This window comes from Nicotiana tomentosiformis, chromosome 2, assembly GCF_000390325.3.
Source record: "Nicotiana tomentosiformis chromosome 2, ASM39032v3, whole genome shotgun sequence".
In the NCBI taxonomy this organism is placed as follows: Eukaryota; Viridiplantae; Streptophyta; class Magnoliopsida; order Solanales; family Solanaceae; genus Nicotiana; species Nicotiana tomentosiformis.
This window is the reverse complement of record NC_090813.1, coordinates 144,168,964-144,188,086: the sequence shown is the minus strand read 5'-3', so window position 1 is coordinate 144,188,086 and position 19,123 is coordinate 144,168,964. Positions and strand designations below refer to the sequence as shown.

At 32.7% G+C, this 19,123-nt stretch overlaps 1 protein-coding gene across 3 annotated transcripts; it reads left to right on the top strand.

Annotated features, from left to right (window-relative positions):
• The first annotated feature begins 7,598 nt into the window (after window positions 1–7,598).
• Window positions 7,599–17,280, top strand: LOC104121309 (auxin response factor 8-like). Of its 3 annotated transcripts, none has more exons than XM_009633268.4 (14): window positions 7,599–8,382; window positions 8,617–8,729; window positions 8,850–8,954; window positions 9,045–9,101; window positions 9,200–9,355; window positions 9,442–9,526; window positions 12,619–12,709; window positions 12,819–12,983; window positions 13,074–13,196; window positions 13,740–13,815; window positions 14,840–14,987; window positions 15,232–16,223; window positions 16,305–16,495; window positions 16,786–17,280. In XM_009633268.4, the coding sequence occupies exons 1-14, from the start codon at window positions 8,340–8,342 to the stop codon at window positions 16,964–16,966; spliced, it is 2,526 nt and encodes an 841-aa protein (XP_009631563.1). In that variant the 5' UTR covers window positions 7,599–8,339; the 3' UTR covers window positions 16,967–17,280. The 3 variants fall into 3 exon arrangements, with proteins under 3 accessions (XP_009631563.1, XP_018622096.1, XP_009631564.1); XM_009633269.4 differs by having other exon boundaries at window positions 7,601–8,382; window positions 8,856–8,954; XM_018766580.3 differs by lacking the exon at window positions 8,850–8,954.
• The last annotated feature ends 1,843 nt before the right edge of the window (window positions 17,281–19,123 follow it).

Sequence of the window (19,123 nt, the reverse complement as noted above, 5' to 3'; positions counted from 1 at the left end):
TGTTGTCATAATCACTGTTCTCTTCCTCACTCTGTGCATCTGCCAGATCCCGACTTAATATGTTGTCTTCGGGCAATTAAGTGAGGACATGTGGTTCAACTCCTCGTTTTCACTGCACAAACAACAAAATAATAAGCTACTGAAATTAATAAATACTTTCCACATAACTGTATCGCTTCACTTACAAGTCGTAACGTGTTGACATTCCTTGATGGACATTATCCTGTTGGTGATGACTCCCGGATGGACCACCATGATCCAACACACCAGAACTACGCATATTCCAACTGGCGCGTGTGTTCATAACTTGTAAAAGTCATATCTGGACGATACCCCCTGTGAAATATATGAGTGCTAATACAAATTCAATACAACAAAAATATACATCGTAACACTAAGGAAAATTGAAGTTTACCACTCGTCTTGTAGATTATGTAAAGCAGGAGAGAAATTATTTTCTCGCTCCTCATTCGCCCGTGGTGATAAGTTTAAATCAGGGCAAACTCTTTCATCCGGAACTTGTCCGGCAAAAGCTGCTCCAGAATAACCACCTGATGACTGAGGGTTATCCCTACTATGCGCAACCTCATTATTGCGAACGTCTTCGACCTTGACGTATATTTCCAATATTTTTATCACAAAAAATTCCCGGTATTCATCCGGAGTCCTCAAAAAATCCCTCAAAGTTTCATCATCGTCGATGTTAAACTCAGCGTAAAAAGCAACCCCCTTGCGGAGTGACGGAATACGGATATCTTCCGGTTGCTTTAAGGTTCACCGAACGTTTCCTCACACTCATTTTATTACATAACAACGATATCAATCTATCGTACTCCATTGTAAGTGGCAACTTAACATGACACTGTAGAGATAAACTATAGCTCACAGAGTTATTCGCCACCACAACCTCACCCCCACCCCTACCAAATATAATGAAACCCCTACTTTTCGCTCTTCAGACATTATGAAAAAATGCTTGAGAATTTAACAAGAAGAAAAATTTGAACAAGAGTTAGGAATATTTTTGAATGAATTTTTGTAAAATCCTAACGCCTTTAAATAAGGCAATGCCTACCTCGGTGGACTGATTTTTTTTTTATAGGTATAACGCTCTTTTAAAGAGCACTATACCCATTTGAATTATTGTTATGTCAGTTAAACGCATGAGACTTGTTGGTGGGCCCACAAAACAGATATAGTGCGATTATATACCGCACTATGCATATAACGCGGTTTACAGTTGCATTATATATTTAACGCTTTTTTAAAGAGTGCTATACTTTAACGACTAAAACTCCATTAAAGTATAGTGCTCTTTAAAAGAGCGCTATATATATAGAATGACACTCTTTTTTTTAAATACATATTTCCGTAACACTTGTTCAAAATAACCAACGCAGGAGTAAAGGTATGGACCATTTCACCATGCCTCAATAACCCCACCTAAGTTTGGGAAAATCTATTTTTATTAAAATAAAAAAAATAAAAACTACTCGGACCAAGGTCCACTTTTTATATTCATGTATCCATTATTTAATTTAACCACCCACCCTCTTTTCCCCACCCCTGGGCCCTGGCCTTGAAGGCTGGCGAATTAATTTATTTCAGGTAAAAGTACAGTTCCAGCATGGTCGAAAAGCGCTCTTACCAAATGGAGTATTTATTACTCCTACGTACTTTAATTAAGTTAATGGTACTTTCAGTAAGTAACTTAGTCGTCTATTGATACTTCGTCCGTTTCAATTTATGTGAACTCATTTGACTGAATACGGAGTTTAAGAAAAAAGAGAAGACTTTTAAATTTATAATGTAAAATGAGACACATATATTTTGTGTGACTATAAATCATTGCATAAAGGTAAATTATTTCCAAATAAGAAAATAAGTCATTCTTTTTGTCACGGACTAAAAAGAAAATGTATTCACATAAATTGAAACATAAGGAGTAATAAATACGACTATTCTTGTTTCATATTTTATTTTCTTTGAAATAATAATATGTAATTTTATTGCATAATTGAGTATATAATATCGTCAATTAAACCATGTTTATTTCATCACATAACTATTTTTTCTCATTCGTCTAATCGAGCACTAGATTGATTATGCAACAATTAATTTTTCAACTAACTTTGTTTTCTATATTTTAATTTATGTGACAGTTGAATCGATACGAAGTTTAAGAAAAAATTAAACTTTTAAAACTATGATCCTAAATATGTTATTATATTTGTGTGGTATAAAGTTTTTGAAACTTGTAAGTTGTAATAAACATGTCATAATATTTGTGTAACTAGTTTTTAAGGTACGCGCGTGTACTTCATCTTAATTAGTATAAATTTTAAAACAATTACATAAAGTTTATATTAAAAATTATGTTCGAATTATTGTAAAAAAATAAAGAAAAAAATACAAGTTTTTAAAAATAATGATTACTGATCTTACTAATTTAATTACTCAATAAAGTAAGAAAATTAGCCCTACAAAAGTCTGATATTTTTCTATATGCGATATTTCCTTATTTTCAATATGTACATGAGTGTATTTTTATTTTAGTACTCCTATATGACATATATATATATATATATATATATATATATATATATATATATATAAGTGTTCGTTATCTTTTATGATTATTCAATTGTGGTTTATATATGTATTGCATAAACATTGAGGTATTTAGGTTAGTGATCAAATTTATTTTTTTATTCTATGTACGTTTGTGTTTAATCGAAGTGGTAAAATCTAAATAGATTTTAAAGTTTTTAATATTAGGTTTTTTGTACACAGTTCAAATAAGGAAGGGTTTGGTAAACTAAACTTAGTAGATCTTAAATACCTAAAAATTAGGAAAGTAATTAAATGAATATTTTGTCTAGTATGAACTCTATTTTTAAAGACTAAAAAGAGCTAACTATATTTCGCTAAGAGTTTTCGTGCTTTTAATATAGTACTAGTTATAATAGTGACTATAATAAAATTTAAATGTAATAATCTTTAAATATAATGCATAAATTAAAATTACTTATTTACCTTATAAGTAAAAATCAAAGCTTATAGAAAGTGTAATTTTTAATCCTGGATGATTGTTATTATAATTAATATTGTAAAAGGCCTTTTGTTCCTCCTTTGTTGAACTTCCTTGGAGAAGGAAGGGAAGCTACCCTGCCAAAATTCAAAGGATATTATTTTCCATAAAAGAAAAATATTTAAAATCCAACTCGCTTATACTCATAATGAAGACTCTCAAACCTAATAGAGCTTTAGGTGCACGATATTTAGTTTTCTACTTTGATTTCTCCAATTTAGGTGTCAACTTGAGTTTTTTTTTTTTTTTTGTTAATTATTTTTTCAAATAAGAAAAAAATTAATAATTAAAATTTTACTTGATATCAAATTCCTAAATATTAGGAAAATAAAATAAAATTATAATTTTGTCTAGTGTGAAGTCTTTTTTTGAAGGGTAAAAGAAGATGATAATATTTCGTTAAGGGGCTTCGTGCTTTTAATATAGTATTAGTCTTAGAATATGCGTTTTGCGCGTGTACTCATATTAATAAGTAAATAAGTTTAAAAATCACTTAGATATTATCATATAATTTGTTAGAGTTATAAATTAAAAATTTTAAAAAATTATAAGTTCCTAAATATGATGAATGTCGACCCTATTTAGCTAGCTCAATAAAGGAAATAATCATGTCCCGCTAAAGTCCGCAAATCCTTATTGTGATTTTGAAGACTTTTATGAGAATATTTTATGAAAATTGTTGATATTTTACTGACTTAAACTGAAAATAAATAACACAAAAATATTGTTATTGTTATTCTTTGAAGATTTGACAAATAAAACAAATTAAAAAAAATTATTTTTTTGATCTTTTAGAGATTCGGGAATGAGAAGTTTAGCTTATAGCTCTTAAAAAATTGATATGCGATAATCTAAAGTCTAAAAATGAGTATTGTTTAGTTAATATTTTACAATAAATACTTATGAACTAAATATAGAGACCTATTATTTTCTGGAACAAATGCGAAAAAAGGAAAAATTAATTTATGACAACTCAAATACAATACATCTTGTCATTTGTTATTTCATCTTTATTGCTTCACGTTTACATTTTACCAATTAGACTCTTAATACTATATTATAACTGGGTTTGCTTTATTTTTTTTTATTGATTTTAGTATGAATGTTCTTTTTATAAAAATAACTTTATGTATCCTAATTAAGAGTTTGTCAACTTGAAAATTTATTTTTCATGAATTTAGAAAAGAATTGAATAGAATTCTTTTGCTAATTAGTTATATAATTTAGAGACTTTATTATTTATTATCAATATTAACAAAAATAATATTTTTTTTTATTGATACAAATTCTTAAAGGTCTTCTCATGATATAAATATCTAACTATAATTATAATTTTATCCACTATGAATTATATGTTCAAAAGGTTAAAAAAAACTAATATGATAATATTTCACTTTTGAATCTGTGTTTGCAGAATAATTAGTGTTATTAACTCTTGCCAATTACTTTTCTGATCTCTCTTTCTCCCTATCTCTTCATATCTTTTATATTTTTAAATCTATAGTTGTTTGTTCTAATTGGTAAATGTAGTTTTCAAAAATTATGTAAAACAATATTATTTGGGTGAAAAGTAGCCCAAATTTGATATGCAAATGTATTATGGTTCATATATATATAGTTCAAAGTTAATATGTAAAGAATTATAATTATATTGCATTTTTAAAGAATTATAATTATATTATATATTTTAAATAAATACATAATTTATATTAGATAATTAATATATTAAATGATTTTAAAATCCTATATTAAGATATTTTACATAGTTCAAATAACGAATAATTTAATAGATAAAACTTTAAGTAATTTTGAAAAGGGGATAACTTTCTTAAGTATATTAACCATTATTTTTATAAAATTAGCACATTACAGTTTATTATAATTTATTCTAAATAAATAAATAACGTATATTATATATTTAAAATAATAATTGATTTATACTTCCTATCTAAAATTTCTTACATGATTCAAAGTAATGATTAGATAAACAAACTTTAGTTGATTTGGAAAAAAAGATAGCTTTTTAAAGTTTTTGCCATTACTCTACGTTTAAAATTTGCACCTTTTATACACCATACAAGTTTGCTTGGTATTATATTTTGTCGTCCTACGTATTTTTACAACTTCCACAAATACTAAACATGGAAAGATAACATTACTCATTTAAAATTCTAAATATTAGGACTTCTTACCTAGTCAAAATAAGAAAAAGTTTAATAACTAAAATTTTATTTGATTTAGAAGTTCTAAATATTAGGAAAATAATAAAAATTATAATTTTGTCCAATGTAAAATATATTTTTAAAGAATAAAAAAGACGAATGACATTTTGCTAAGAGATTTTGTATTTTTAATATAGTATATAGATATATATATATAGATAGATATAAATATAGATAGATAGAGAAACTAAAAGAATGTGTTCATGAAAAATAAAAGATCAGGATACTAACTGTTTTACACTCTTCAATAGGGATATTAATGTATGCCTGGACTATTGTCTTATTCTTTTCTTTTTTCTTATCAAACTACTAAAACTTTGACCTCTTTAATAGGGTTATTAAATGATAAATTTTCTATATACTGATGTTAAATTCTTGGACTTTAAAATCTTTCTACTCAATAATTTTTTTTATTTCTTGAGGTCAAAATGTGCGTAGTTAGTATCCTACTAACTGATGTTCTTATTTTTTTTTTTCTTTTTGAACTACAGACATTTTGACCTCTTTAATAGGATATTAATTAATGAGTTTCTTACTTACGATCTTATTTTTTTCCCTTTTAAGCTACGAAATGTTCGGCCTCTTTGTAGAGTATTAGGGATACTAATAAAAGGAGTTTCCTACTCCTTGTCTCCTTCTTAATTACTTATTCCTTTTATTAAGGTAATTTTATTTTTCCAAAAAGTATTTTATTTATATTTACCATTTTATCCAATATAAAGTACATTTGCGGAGGGTAAAAAAGGCAAACGATATTTCGCTAAAGGCAAACGATATAATATAATTAGTCTTAGTGTACGCGCGTTGCGCGTGTAACCCACATATTATATTTGTTTTAAGAAACACTTATTTACTTTCTTTAGACCTAAAATCATGTTTAAAAGAACATATAAGTTTGGATGCAGAAAGAGTTTTATTGTTTAATTCCTTCACATATTAGAGTTCCAAGAATAGTGTTTTTTTCTTCTTTTAGAAAATGCAAATTCTCTTTTGTATTTTTGGTTATTAAATAATATTACGTGAGCTTTAAAATGTTGACACTAAAGATAATAAAATTTAAAAATAAATTTAAACAACATATTTACGAACCTATATATCCTTGAATATGGAAAGAATGCTAAATGATATATCGATTTTAGTTACAATTAGTTCTTACTTATTCTTTGTAGACTTCGCCTATTCGGGTTTTATTATATTTTGTAAAAGTTACTATTTTACATAATTCAAATAAAGAAAAAATTTATACAAAATATTTATATTAGAAATTTTTGAATATTTCAAATAGGAAAGGATTTAATGTACAATATTTAGTTGATTTAAAACTCCTAAATGTTAGTAAGAAACTTAAACACAAGAAATATATTCAAAAAAGAATAGAATAAGTAGTACTAAGTTGTAATCTCTTGTTTTGCGAAATGAAGTACTGGAAAGAAATAATCATATATATACACTAAGAAAATCTAAGAAAGGTAAAACACTATTATTTCTCCAATCGAAGGAGAAAAATACTTTAAGTCAAAGTGGCAAAATCATAGTTTACCTAGTTCTAAGTTCTAACTCCTATGTATTAATTAGTTCAAATTCATCGAATAATTAAGAAATTAGTTTTGATATCCAAAATTATAAACAACCGTTTTACCTCTAACAAAATAATAAAAGAAAAATACTTATAGAGAAGCAATATAGTCTCAATTCAGAATTACTGTGAAATAAAGCTCATTAATTTAAACGGTAAATAATTTATAGAAAGTAAATCTTACTTGATTTAAGTGTCCTAATTGTTTGGACTTCTTACGTGACAAATCAAATAAGGAAAATTATAATGAACAAAGTTTTAGTTGATTTCAAAGTGTTAAATATTAAAAAATAAATAAATGACTATTTTGTCCAATGTGAATTATATTTTAAAACGAAAAAAAGACGAACAATATTTCGCTAAGGACCTCTGTGCTTTTAATATAGTATAGATATAGATAGATATAGATTATAAAAACTCATTGTAAAGGGGTAGAATGTGAAGTGTAAAAATACTTATATTTAAATATAAAAATATATTATTTTCTTATAGTAAAAAAGCAGTAAAAACAGAAAGAGTATTAAAATAAAAATATTTTACTAATAAAATAATCAACCAAACGATTTTTAATTGTGAAAAAGAAATAGGAGTAGTTATTACAATATTTACTTGGTCTTTTTCTTAGATTTGCTTCTTCTTCTTCTTCTTCTTCTCTTTCTTGATCATGTGCAATATTATATTTGAAGCTCCGTACTCTGACAATGACCACTGAAGGATGGGTAGCACATGCCCTCCTGTCAAATCACAAACTCCATTCTACGGCCATGATCCTCCGTACGGTTTTCTCAACGGTTCTGATTCCCTTTCCCCCCAAACCTTCCTCAGACTCTCTGATAACTAACAGTACACATACACTTCAAGAAAATGAGAGCCATTACTATTAACGCTCTCTCTCTCTGTACACACACACACACTGACTCTCTCTCTCTCTACTGTTATCAGGTCGACCTTGGTCGGGTGGGGTATAAAGGGACAAGCAGACCCCTTTGTTTCTCTCTCTTTCAAAAGCCTTAATCAGTGATAGTGATATCCCAAGTAAAAAAAGCTGAAAGTTGAGCTCAGCTTAACTTAGCTTAGATTCTATCAACTCAACTCAACTCATTTGAACAAAAGGGTATCATCAAAATTTGATCCTTTTGGCTTTTTCATTGTTTTCTTGAATTTTTTTAATGGAAGTATTGGAGAAAAAGAAGAGTTTTGAGCTGTGTTGAAAAGGGGGTTTCTTTTTTGGTTAAATGCATGTGAAGATTGTTGGGGCTAAAATGGGGAAGAGATGGGGTATATTGAGGATAAAGGTGATGAATTGGTGGGAGTATTTAGGGTTTGAGTTGGTTTTAAGAGTTGGAATTGAGGGCTTTGTTTAATTAAGTGGATAATTTACAAGAAAAGGGTGTTATTGTAGTGTATATTTTAGATATTTAAGAGAAGTGAGTTTAAAAAAGAAGAAAGAATGAAGCTTTCAACATCAGGAATGGGTCAGCAGGCTCATGAAGGTATCTTCTAGTTCTAACTTCTTTATAATTTTTTTCTTCAATTTCTGTCTTCTTTTTAGGGGTTTTGACTTTTTATATATCACTATCAGTGTGTTTTGTGTTACTACATATTTTCTTTGTTTGTGTTAATAAGATAAAGGAATCTTAACTGGGATAATCATTACTTTATCTGTAATTAAGTGGAATTAAATTATTACTGATCGATTTTTTATTTGGATGTGGATTTGCTGAAAGGAGAGAAAAAGTGTTTGAACTCAGAGCTATGGCATGCTTGTGCTGGTCCTCTGGTGTGCCTACCAACAGTGGGAAGTCGTGTTGTTTACTTTCCTCAGGGTCATAGTGAACAGGTACCACATTTCTTCCTCTCTCTCTTTATCAAACAGACACACACACACACACACACACACAGAGAGTAGTGATACGGCCATTATTAGTCAAGTAACTTATGGTCCCTTACTGGAATTGAGTGTCAGGTAGCTGCAACAACTAATAAAGAAGTTGATGCTCATATACCCAATTACCCAAATTTGCCGCCACAGTTGATCTGTCAACTCCACAATGTTACAATGCATGTGGGTTTCATCAATTACATTCTATGTTTTCGTATATTTTTTATGAATTAATAAGTTGTAATAAGAATTGAGAATTTGTGGAGATTTCAGGCAGATGTTGAAACCGACGAAGTATATGCTCAAATGACTTTGCAGCCCTTGACACCGGTAATCTGGAATGTTTCTATAAAAGTTTCTTATAAAAAATGCCTTTTTTGCTTAAATTCTTGTGAATTGGGTGACAAATATTTTGTGTTGGATCTCAGGAAGAACAAAAAGATACATATCTTCCTGTTGAGTTTGGAATCCCTAGCAAGCAGCCTACTAACTATTTCTGTAAGACGCTGACTGCAAGTGACACCAGCACACATGGTGGCTTTTCTGTCCCTCGTCGTGCTGCAGAGAAAGTTTTTCCTCCTCTGGTGATTACTGATCCCATATTCCTGTCGATTTTGACTTGGCTCTGGAGCTAAGACTCATATTTTTCTCATTTTTACTGGCATCTCAGGATTTCTCGCAGACACCACCAGCCCAAGAACTAATTGCAAGGGATCTGCATGATGTTGAATGGAAGTTCAGGCATATTTTCCGAGGCAAGCTCTAGATGTTCTTTTCTTTGTTGCTCGCCGTAGCTTTACATTGTTTAGAGTGTCTTCAGCTATAACGTATAAGCTGCTGTGTGTTTTTAACTCTTGGGGCACAAGCTAGACACTGACATGAACTGGTCATGTGCTTCATCTGTCTCTATTGCAATTTAATTAAAGTATCCCATATGTTCACTTGTGTAGGGTTGTACTTTTGTTTTCTGGTTCATGCATTCCTACCCTGTGATGTGTCATTGTCATATGTCCATGTGTGTGTATCTTTTTATTCATTTGAGTGTGCAACAATGCTGAGAAAAAGGACTAGCAAAGAAGTATTGTGTAGCTACGGTAATGTTTAACCATTGATGTAAATGGGCTGTAAACTCATAACCCTGGCAAAACTAATTAATTAATTCGAAGCCATTTGGACGTGTAAAGTACTCTGTTCATCCATACAGAAGTTTCCAGAGTTCATTGCTCTAAGGTTTTCTCTTTTTTCATTTTTCAACGAATTGTTGGAATATAAATGAAGAGAACTTATAGCTTCCTTCTTTTGCTCATAGTATGTCATGAGATCTTCAAACAAAGTGCATATAAATACTATAAGTTTTGTTGAAAGTGGAAGATGACAAACCTTTTGATTCTTTTGAAGGATGGACCACATTATAGACTTTGTTAAGGATAAATAAGAGAAACTGGAAAAAAGTGAAACATAAATAAGCTTTGGCTTATCAAACCTTTTGGGCTCTATATCTTGATGGAGATGCAAGAAATGGAAAATGAAGGACCTTAAGATAATCTCTCTGTGTCTGAGCGGCACTGCTTTTCTGTTGAAGAAGCTTATGGACAGTGAGAGAACTCTATTATGCATGTATTGTAATAGAGTGGGTCAACAGTCCTTTGCAACTCTTCTTCTTATGTTACTTAGCTCTTTTTGAGTGGACATACGTTCTCTTTTTTTTTTTTTTTTGGGATAAGTTTTGTGTGGACACGTTTTGCACTCTTTTGTACAATGAGTTGCGTGAGAGTATTGGTTCCTATATATAAGAACCATGGATATGTTCAAAGTTGTGCAAACTATCACAGTATTAAAATTTATGAGTCATATGATGATCATTTGAGAAAGAATGATAGTGTTCAAACTTGAAATGCGATCGTTGAGTGGATGTATGGTCGTACAAGATTGAACAAGATTATGATCACATCTGTCAAAAGGTGCAAGTAACACATGTAGAGATCAGAAAAGCTCATTTGAGATGGTTTTACCATATCCTACGTAGACCTCCATATGGATTGCTTTGTATGTGTAACAGTACGATGATTGAAAGTGATAAAAGGGACGAGGAGAACTAGAATCGCATGGAGATAAGTTGTCTCAAAATGCTTACAATATGTGAATCAGTACGGACTTATCTAATAATTGGAAGTAAAGGAGATGATACCAACTAGTTGGGAGTAAGTCTTAGTTATTGTTACACTTACATTTTGTTCGATGTCTGTCAAGACTTTTTTATTCTTGTTAGGAACATGTATAGTGCTATAAGAATAAATATGAGATTTGGTGAACGCGTAATTTGTCTTAAAACGGAAAACATGTTACTTACTACTGGGAATAAAATGAACTTGATAAGAGCATAATGGATGAACAGAATTCATGTAGCCAACCCCAACTAATGCATAGTTGGGAGACAATGGACATGTAACCCACAAGTGATCCAGCCCACAAGTTGGATCAGAGTCGTTGGGCTAAAAGTTTAGCGCTGAGGTTGTGCATTCATTCTCATATATGCTTGTCTATGCATCCTCTGCAACACGAGTCTCAAACTCAATGGATTGATCTCTATTAGGCAACCATTTAACTTAGTTGCTCTTGAGATAAGCTTCCCCACATGATATCAAACTTACGGTCTTCTCTTTAATTGCTAACATTCTTTAGTTTTGATGCATAAGATAAGTTGATCCTCCTTTTGAGGTACTCGTGTAGCACTAAATAATATGCCTATCTATAATCCGGTAGTACTTGCCCAATTTTACTTTCAAGATTCTTAAAAATTAAAGTATGGGTGCCAAAATAATACAACGCCATAGTTTTGTTGTATTAGTGATTTGATGGAGGATTAGGATGGGATAATACTTCCTCCATCCTGTTATATGATTCTCTCTATTTTAGGATGTGCCAAAACGTTTAATACCATTCGCTGATGACATCATCTTATATTAATTTCAGAACTTCTGAAAATTCAAGTTCATTTAACTTCACATTTTAAACTTCGATGCAGTGTTTCTTCAATCAAATATGTATTCTTCCACTATTACTGACATAATAAATAAGTCATATTAACATCTTAAATTTCATTTCCAGCGAAACATTGTTTAATGGGACAAAGGAAGTATTTTCTAGGGGATCGTGGATAGGTTTTACAAGTTGTATCCTATTTTTGGTTTATAAGTGAATTGAAGTTGGACTTAAGGTTTTTATATGTTAGTAGTATAATTTTAGCAGCACTGCCTATTAAAAAGTAAATCAAGCGACAAAAACTAAAAATAACATAAAAATGCACTAAGAAAATAAAAAGGTGCATGGAAGGCTAAGGGTGTTGGTGGGTAGAGCATGGAAGCAGGATAAGTAATTTTAATTGGTCCCTCTATCCCTAACCTTTTTGTTTACACATTTCAGTTTTGTAAGAAGGTTATGGAGTTCAACTTCCATGTTATATTGGTGGCAAAAGAATACTACAGTTCTGAATATACTTTATGTAAAAAGAAAATTACAGTAAAGATTATAAGTTTGGAAGAAGCTCATTTATGCCTAAAGTTTAAGTATTTAACTATTTTAACTCTTGGTACATGTAACTGATCCATTTCAAACTTTTTGGACTTTCACAAGGCATTTGATATAAAGCTTTGGTTGATCTTTTTTCGTCATCCTAATCCTGTTACCTTAAGTTGGAACTGTTTATTCTTTCTGAAACTTGGTTTGATGTTGGATAAAAGGATGATCCCTAGTTGGATGTGGAAGGAAGATATAATGCGTTGTGAAACTGATAAATGTGTACCAAGTATTCTGTCATCTGCTTATTTTTTTCTCCTTTTGCATGCAGGACAGCCTAAGCGGCATCTTCTTACTACTGGCTGGAGTGTGTTTGTTAGTGCCAAAAGACTTGTTGCGGGAGATTCTGTTCTTTTCATTTGGTACTGTTTAGCCACTTTTGTTGAGTCAATTGCAAATTATTCCATATATGTATTGCATCTAGTATGGCATTTTCCTCCAGGTTTTTTCTTGAAGTAGTCGGTTCTGCAGGAATGAGAAAAATCAGCTCCTTCTGGGGATTCGTCGTGCAATTCGACCCCAAACTGTGATGCCATCATCAGTTCTATCTAGTGATAGCATGCACATTGGGCTACTTGCTGCTGCTGCTCATGCTGCTGCTACTAATAGCTGTTTCACTGTTTTTTTTAACCCAAGGTAGTCCTTAAATATACTCTGTCCTTGTATTTTCCATTCATATTTATATCCCTTTTCTGCTTTTCTCTACTCACATGCTTATTGTATTAGGGCTAGCCCATCCGAGTTTGTTATACCTCTTTCAAAGTACATCAAAGCTGTATATCACACTCGTGTTTCTGTTGGAATGCGTTTCCGGATGCTATTTGAAACTGAAGAATCAAGTGTTCGGAGGTATGTAAGTTGTTTGATCTTAGGTGAAAGATTACCTATTATCTTCTTGGCGTCAAATATTCCATTTGAAGAAGTGCTATATAAGTAGGCTGTGTTGTTTCTTAGCAATCAAAAACTGGGCTGTGTAGTTTCTTATTGATTTATCATTGAGCACCTGTTTTATGTTTAACTGCAGATGAGTGGCTCTCGAATATGTACCTTCTCCTATGTTACAGTTAATGACAAATTATAGTTGGAGAACTAAGTCTAATAATGTAGAAATGATGAATCGGGATGAAGGTGCGGGATTATTACCCCCATGATTTCCTTTGCCACAGAGAGTTCACTCTTATCTCGACTCGTGAAAACATAGTTGCGTTCTTGCATAGGGTGTTTGCTTCGTGAAGTCAGTGGTTATTTCTGGCAAATTAACCAATTAAATTGAAAAATTCATTGCTATTTGCTAGTAAGTTGGTGTCCTACCTTTATGGCTATCATTGAAACCGAGTCTGTATATTTCTTAGATAAACTCTCTTTTCTTATTGGTGGTTCTGTCATTTTCAGATACATGGGCACAATTACTGGGATTGGTGACTTAGATCCAGTTCGTTGGCCAAACTCTCACTGGAGATCTGTCAAGGTAAATGGTCTATTTTTTTCCCCCATAAGATCCAGTTCTCGATTTGCTATTCTTGTTCTTTTGCAACTGTATCAGTTAACATGGTTTTTCTGTTCATATCTCAATGCTTGAAGGTTTTACTCTTTTTCTCTTTTGTTTTGTTTGTTTGGGGGAGGGGGGGTCTTGTGGGTCGGCTTCTGCTCATGTAATAGAGTTGAATGCTGGTTAGCTTGAAGGTTTTACTTTGATCTCCATCTTTCTAAAGATTCAGAATCTTTATAATAGAAAATCTTTTCCATTGGTTTTTCATTCTCCCTTTCAGTTTCCCCCACTTTCCAACTTTCATGTTGTGAAGTTGTATTCTTTGCCCAACTTTCAGTCTTTATCTATTTATGTTGCACGAGTCGGTAGTTTTTATCTAATAGTGAGCGAGCAAGCTATGTCAATATTGTATTTGTGATGCTTGTGTTTGTTTTTGTGAGGACTGAAATCTTCATCTTCTTGTGCTCAGAGCCAGATTCATTTTGAATGTATTGCTTACAACATTTCTATAAAACTAATTTGAACTGCCCCCCCCCCCCCCCCCTCTCTCTCTCTCTCTCTCTCTCTCTCTCATTTGCTTGCAAACAGAAACCACGGCCGAGTCATTGTTAAACACATGCCTTTTATATCTTTTCTTCAATTGTTATCTGTGGTCTGCCTCTAGTTTTCTGCTGCCAAATCACTTCGCACCCCTAAACTGGTCCTATGATATATGATGCCTTTGCTTATCCAGGTTAGATTATCTTTGGTGTTTCCCCAGGTTTGGGTACTGTTTCGTGCATTACTGCATTCAACGTACTCTACTCACACTTAACGTAGCTTATGCAGAAATCAGATATTATTTCTGTTCCTTCTAATTTTAGTCTTACAACTAGTTGTATGAAAATTATAAAGCTACAGTAAGGAAATTACAGATCTACAATCATATTCTCTTGTATGGGCCAAACAGTTTCTTTTGTTGCTAATACTTCATGTTTACACAATAAATTTCACGAAATTATAGGTTGGTTGGGATGAGTCAACAGCAGGCGAGAGGCAACCAAGGGTTTCCTTATGGGAGATTGAGCCTTTGACTACTTTTCCAATGTATCCTTCTCTGTTCCCTCTTAGGCTAAAACGGCCTTTGTATCCAGGAACATCATCTTATCAAGGTATGGTACACTGAATGGTCATATGGTTGGAGAACTGACGCTGTAAATCCTGATCTTTTAAGTCTCTGTTTTTAGTAAAATTGTATAATCTGCAATTTAACTTATCGGGAAAAAAAGAAAAAGAACAAGGAATTGGCCAACTTAATTTTGATGTCTCTTCTAACCCCCAAAGGATCTTCATCCCCACTCCCCACCAAATTATCTAGAAGCCTATGCTAGTAATTTTTATCCTTCGCTTTTGCAGATAGTAACAATGAAGCTATTAATCGAATGGCATGGTTGAGAGGGAATAGTGGTGAGCTAGGACCTCATTCGGTGAATCTTCAGTCTTTTGGCATGCTTCCGTGGATGCAACAGAGAGTCGATTCAACGATTCTCCCTAATGATCTTAATCAGCACTATCAAGCTATGTTGACCACTGGCTTGCAAAGTTATGGGAGTGGAGATTTGCTGAAACAGCAGTTAATGCAGTTTCAGCAGCCTGTCCAATATCTTCAACATGCAAGTAGTGATAATTCGATTCTTCAGCAGCAGCAAGTAATGCAGCAAGCAGTTCATCAGCATATGCTGCCTGCTCAAACCCAAATGCTGTCAGAGAACCTGCAAAGGCAACAACAGCAACAACCCAACAACCAGTCGGAGGAACAGGCTCATCAACACGCTTACCAAGAAGCATTCCAAATCCCACATGACCAGCTCCAGCAGAGGCAACAACCACCAAACATTCCCTCTTCATTTTCAAAAGAAGATTTTGCAGATTTGAACTCAAAATTTTCAGCATCTGTTGCTCCTTCAGGCGTGCAAAATATGCTAGGTTCTTTTTGTTCTGAAGGAAGTAGTAATTCGTTGAATATCAACAGAACTGGTCAGTCTGTGGTCATTGAGCAGCCGTCCCAACAATCCTGGATATCAAAATTTATGCAGTCTCAATTAAATACTTGCTCCAACTCATCACCACTTCCAACGTATGGGAAAGATACTTTGAATTCTCGGGAAAATTGTAGCTTGGATACCCAAAATCAAGCTCTTTTTGGTGCTAGTATTGATTCTTCAGGGCTTCTCCTTCCAATCACAGTTTCTAATGTTACTACTACATGTGCTGATATTTCCTCAATGCCACTTGGGATGAATTCTGGATATCAGAATTCTCTGTATGGTTATGTGCAAGACTCATCTGAGTTGTTGCACAATGCAGGACAAAATGATCCACCAAATGCATCCCATTCGTTTGTGAAGGTGCTACTTCTGCTCTCATTTCATTGGCATTTAGTGCATGTGACAATCATGTGAGTAAAAAAAGTTTTTTTGTCAATTCAGGTTTACAAATCGGGGTGTGTTGGGAGGTCACTGGATATCACCCAGTTCCACAGCTATCATGAGCTGCGACGGGAATTGGGTCAGATGTTCGGGATCGAGGGGTTCCTTGAAGATCCTCAAAGATCAGGCTGGCAGCTTGTATTTGTCGACAGGGAGAATGATATCCTTCTCCTTGGAGACGACCCATGGGAGTAAGTACTCAATTGTGAGAAGACTTAAATATGTAGTAACTTTTTTTTTCCAATTTTCCACTATGACAGAATGAAGAGCATGAGCTTTCAATACTTTTTCCTTATGTATAGGGTTGCTTTTTCTTATTTACTACTATAGTTTTATACTCTAAAAGTTATCTTACCTTTGTGTGTTTGATATCTATTCAGCCCCTGTGGTAGTGTCCAATCTTTTAGGAAGTGGCTTTTTTTAAAGTCCTATCATAACATTGTAATCTTCTTTTTTGTTTCCCTGGCGTGGTATTTTTCAGGGCGTTTGTCAATAACGTCTGGTATATAAAAATCCTTTCACCCGAAGATGTGCAGAAGCTGGGAAAGGAAGAGGCTAAATCCCTGAACCGTGGGGTGGTTGAAAGGATGAGCAGCAGCACTAGTGCTGATGATCGAGATCTTGTTTCTGGAATGCCATCTTTAGGATCGCTCGAGTACTGATTGTTGTAATGCTCTAAAAGGAGAAGACTGGTCTGATTCTCTTCTTCCCAAGGGGTCAGATATCTAGTTTCATCCCTCTTATCTTTTGGCTTCTTTAGCTTTTCAACTTATTGGTCCATCACCCATTTGTATGTTGAATTTTTCCTTTGAATCTTGCTGTAGTAGGAAGTTAAGTCATCTCCCATTTGTATGGTGTAGCTTTCACTGCAATCCTGCCTGTTGTACGAGTTAATATTATTCACTGTACGGCTCAAAATCAGACCATGATCTAAACTAAGAATCTCCGAAGTGTTAAACTTGTTATTTCAGTTCAACGTTGTCGAGTAATCCTTGAAATAACTGATTCTTTATCAGTTTAGGTCCTTTTTTTTCTTTTCCAGACAAAGAAGTTGAGGATCTCCAACTGCATGCTTTTTCCTGTAGAATTATCTGGTTCGGATTGCTTTTGTGAATCTAATATACTCATTCTGCTTTGTTCATGTACAGATGTACATCGTGCTTAGGCGGGCACGTTCCAGTGAAATTTTCTATTTAGAGGATTCAGTACTTGGTTGTATTTATGTGTATTGATTTGTCAATCAACCAACGATGTTTCTGTTTTAGACGTGCTTGGTTATACTTTGAGGTCCACACAGGTGGAGTAAAATATATGAAGATGTTTGCACCAAACAAAAAAGAAAGAAAGAATCACATTATATTATTTTCTCTATTCCAATTTATATGACTCTTTCTATTTTAACAACATACCCAGTATATTCCTAACATGTAGGGTCCGGGAAGGGTAGTCTGTTAGCAGACCTTACCCTACCTAATGAAGGTAGAGAGACTGTTTCCAATACACTCTCGGCTCGGAAAGAAAAAGAAGGAAAGCAAGAAAGGAAGAGAGAAAAAAGAGGGAGGTAAAGGATAAATAGTACCAAATAATAACAACAGAGAATACAATACTTGAGGCAAACAAAACCATATAATGCAATTAAGATCTGAGAATACGAAGGGACATAGCGTGTTACTATTTGAGACCTCTCAAAATGTTTGACACATTTTCATTTCTATTCTAACTTTCACAACTTTCAAACGGATTAAATTATGCAAACTTTAAACTTTGATACTACTACGTTGTTCTCCATCAAACTGATTTTTTTTACCATTACCTTACTACTCTAGTCTACTAACACTAATATAATACATAAGCCAAAATGAATATCTTAAATTCCATATTCAGTTAATCATTGTTGTAAAAATTGAAATAACGAAAGAACTTTTAACAGACAGAAAAAAAATTGGCCTAGCCATTTTGTCTTTGGGAATTTTGCATTTTGCGTTTGAGTTTCATTATTCCATGAACTTCTTCGTCTATGATTTACCAGGAGGCTGTGTGTTGACTTGAGCATTATAGGTTTTAATGATTTGATATAGGAACACATGCATGAACCAGGTTCATGGATACTGTACGCAGGTTACAGTTGAAAACAAGCAAAAGGCATGCATGTGCAAGGGATAAATGAAGTGGTTATTTATGATAAACCCTGAACGAAACGATTTCATGTGTGATAAGAAGCGTGACTCCTTACTTGAAGATAACTCAATCCAAGATAACGAAATAGTTGGAGGTTGAAAAAGTAAAGCATTAGACTTCTAGTTACTCTTTATTCTACTAATTCTATAAATATCACTGTTGTTTTCTTTTACAGGTGATGCATATATACAAAAGTAAAAGCAAGAATTGAGAGCAAAATAGCAAGGCATTTTATGAACAATTCATGTGAGACTTGAGAGTGTGAACCTGAAGCTACACAAACCAGATTGAAAAACCAGTTCCATAAAGAATTTCATGAGTCTGTCTTTATTTCTAGTTCAGGGTTGTAGTCAGTGTTTTGAGTTGTACCTTTCAGCTTTCTTTAGAAGCAATTGTATTAGGTACTTGAGTTGTTTGTTCAAGTTAGAGTTAACTTTAAATAGTCGCAACAACCTCCAGTTTTGTTGCCACAAGTGTTAAAGTTTAATCCTTAGGTTTGCAATGGTTTTGTAAACTGCGTTTTGGCTCAAAGTTTATTGAAGTATTTGGGAAAATTTTACTGAGTAGTAGGTCGTGATTTTTTAATCTTTTGAGCCGGGTACTTTTTACGTAAAAAACTGTATTCTTTACTTTCTACATTA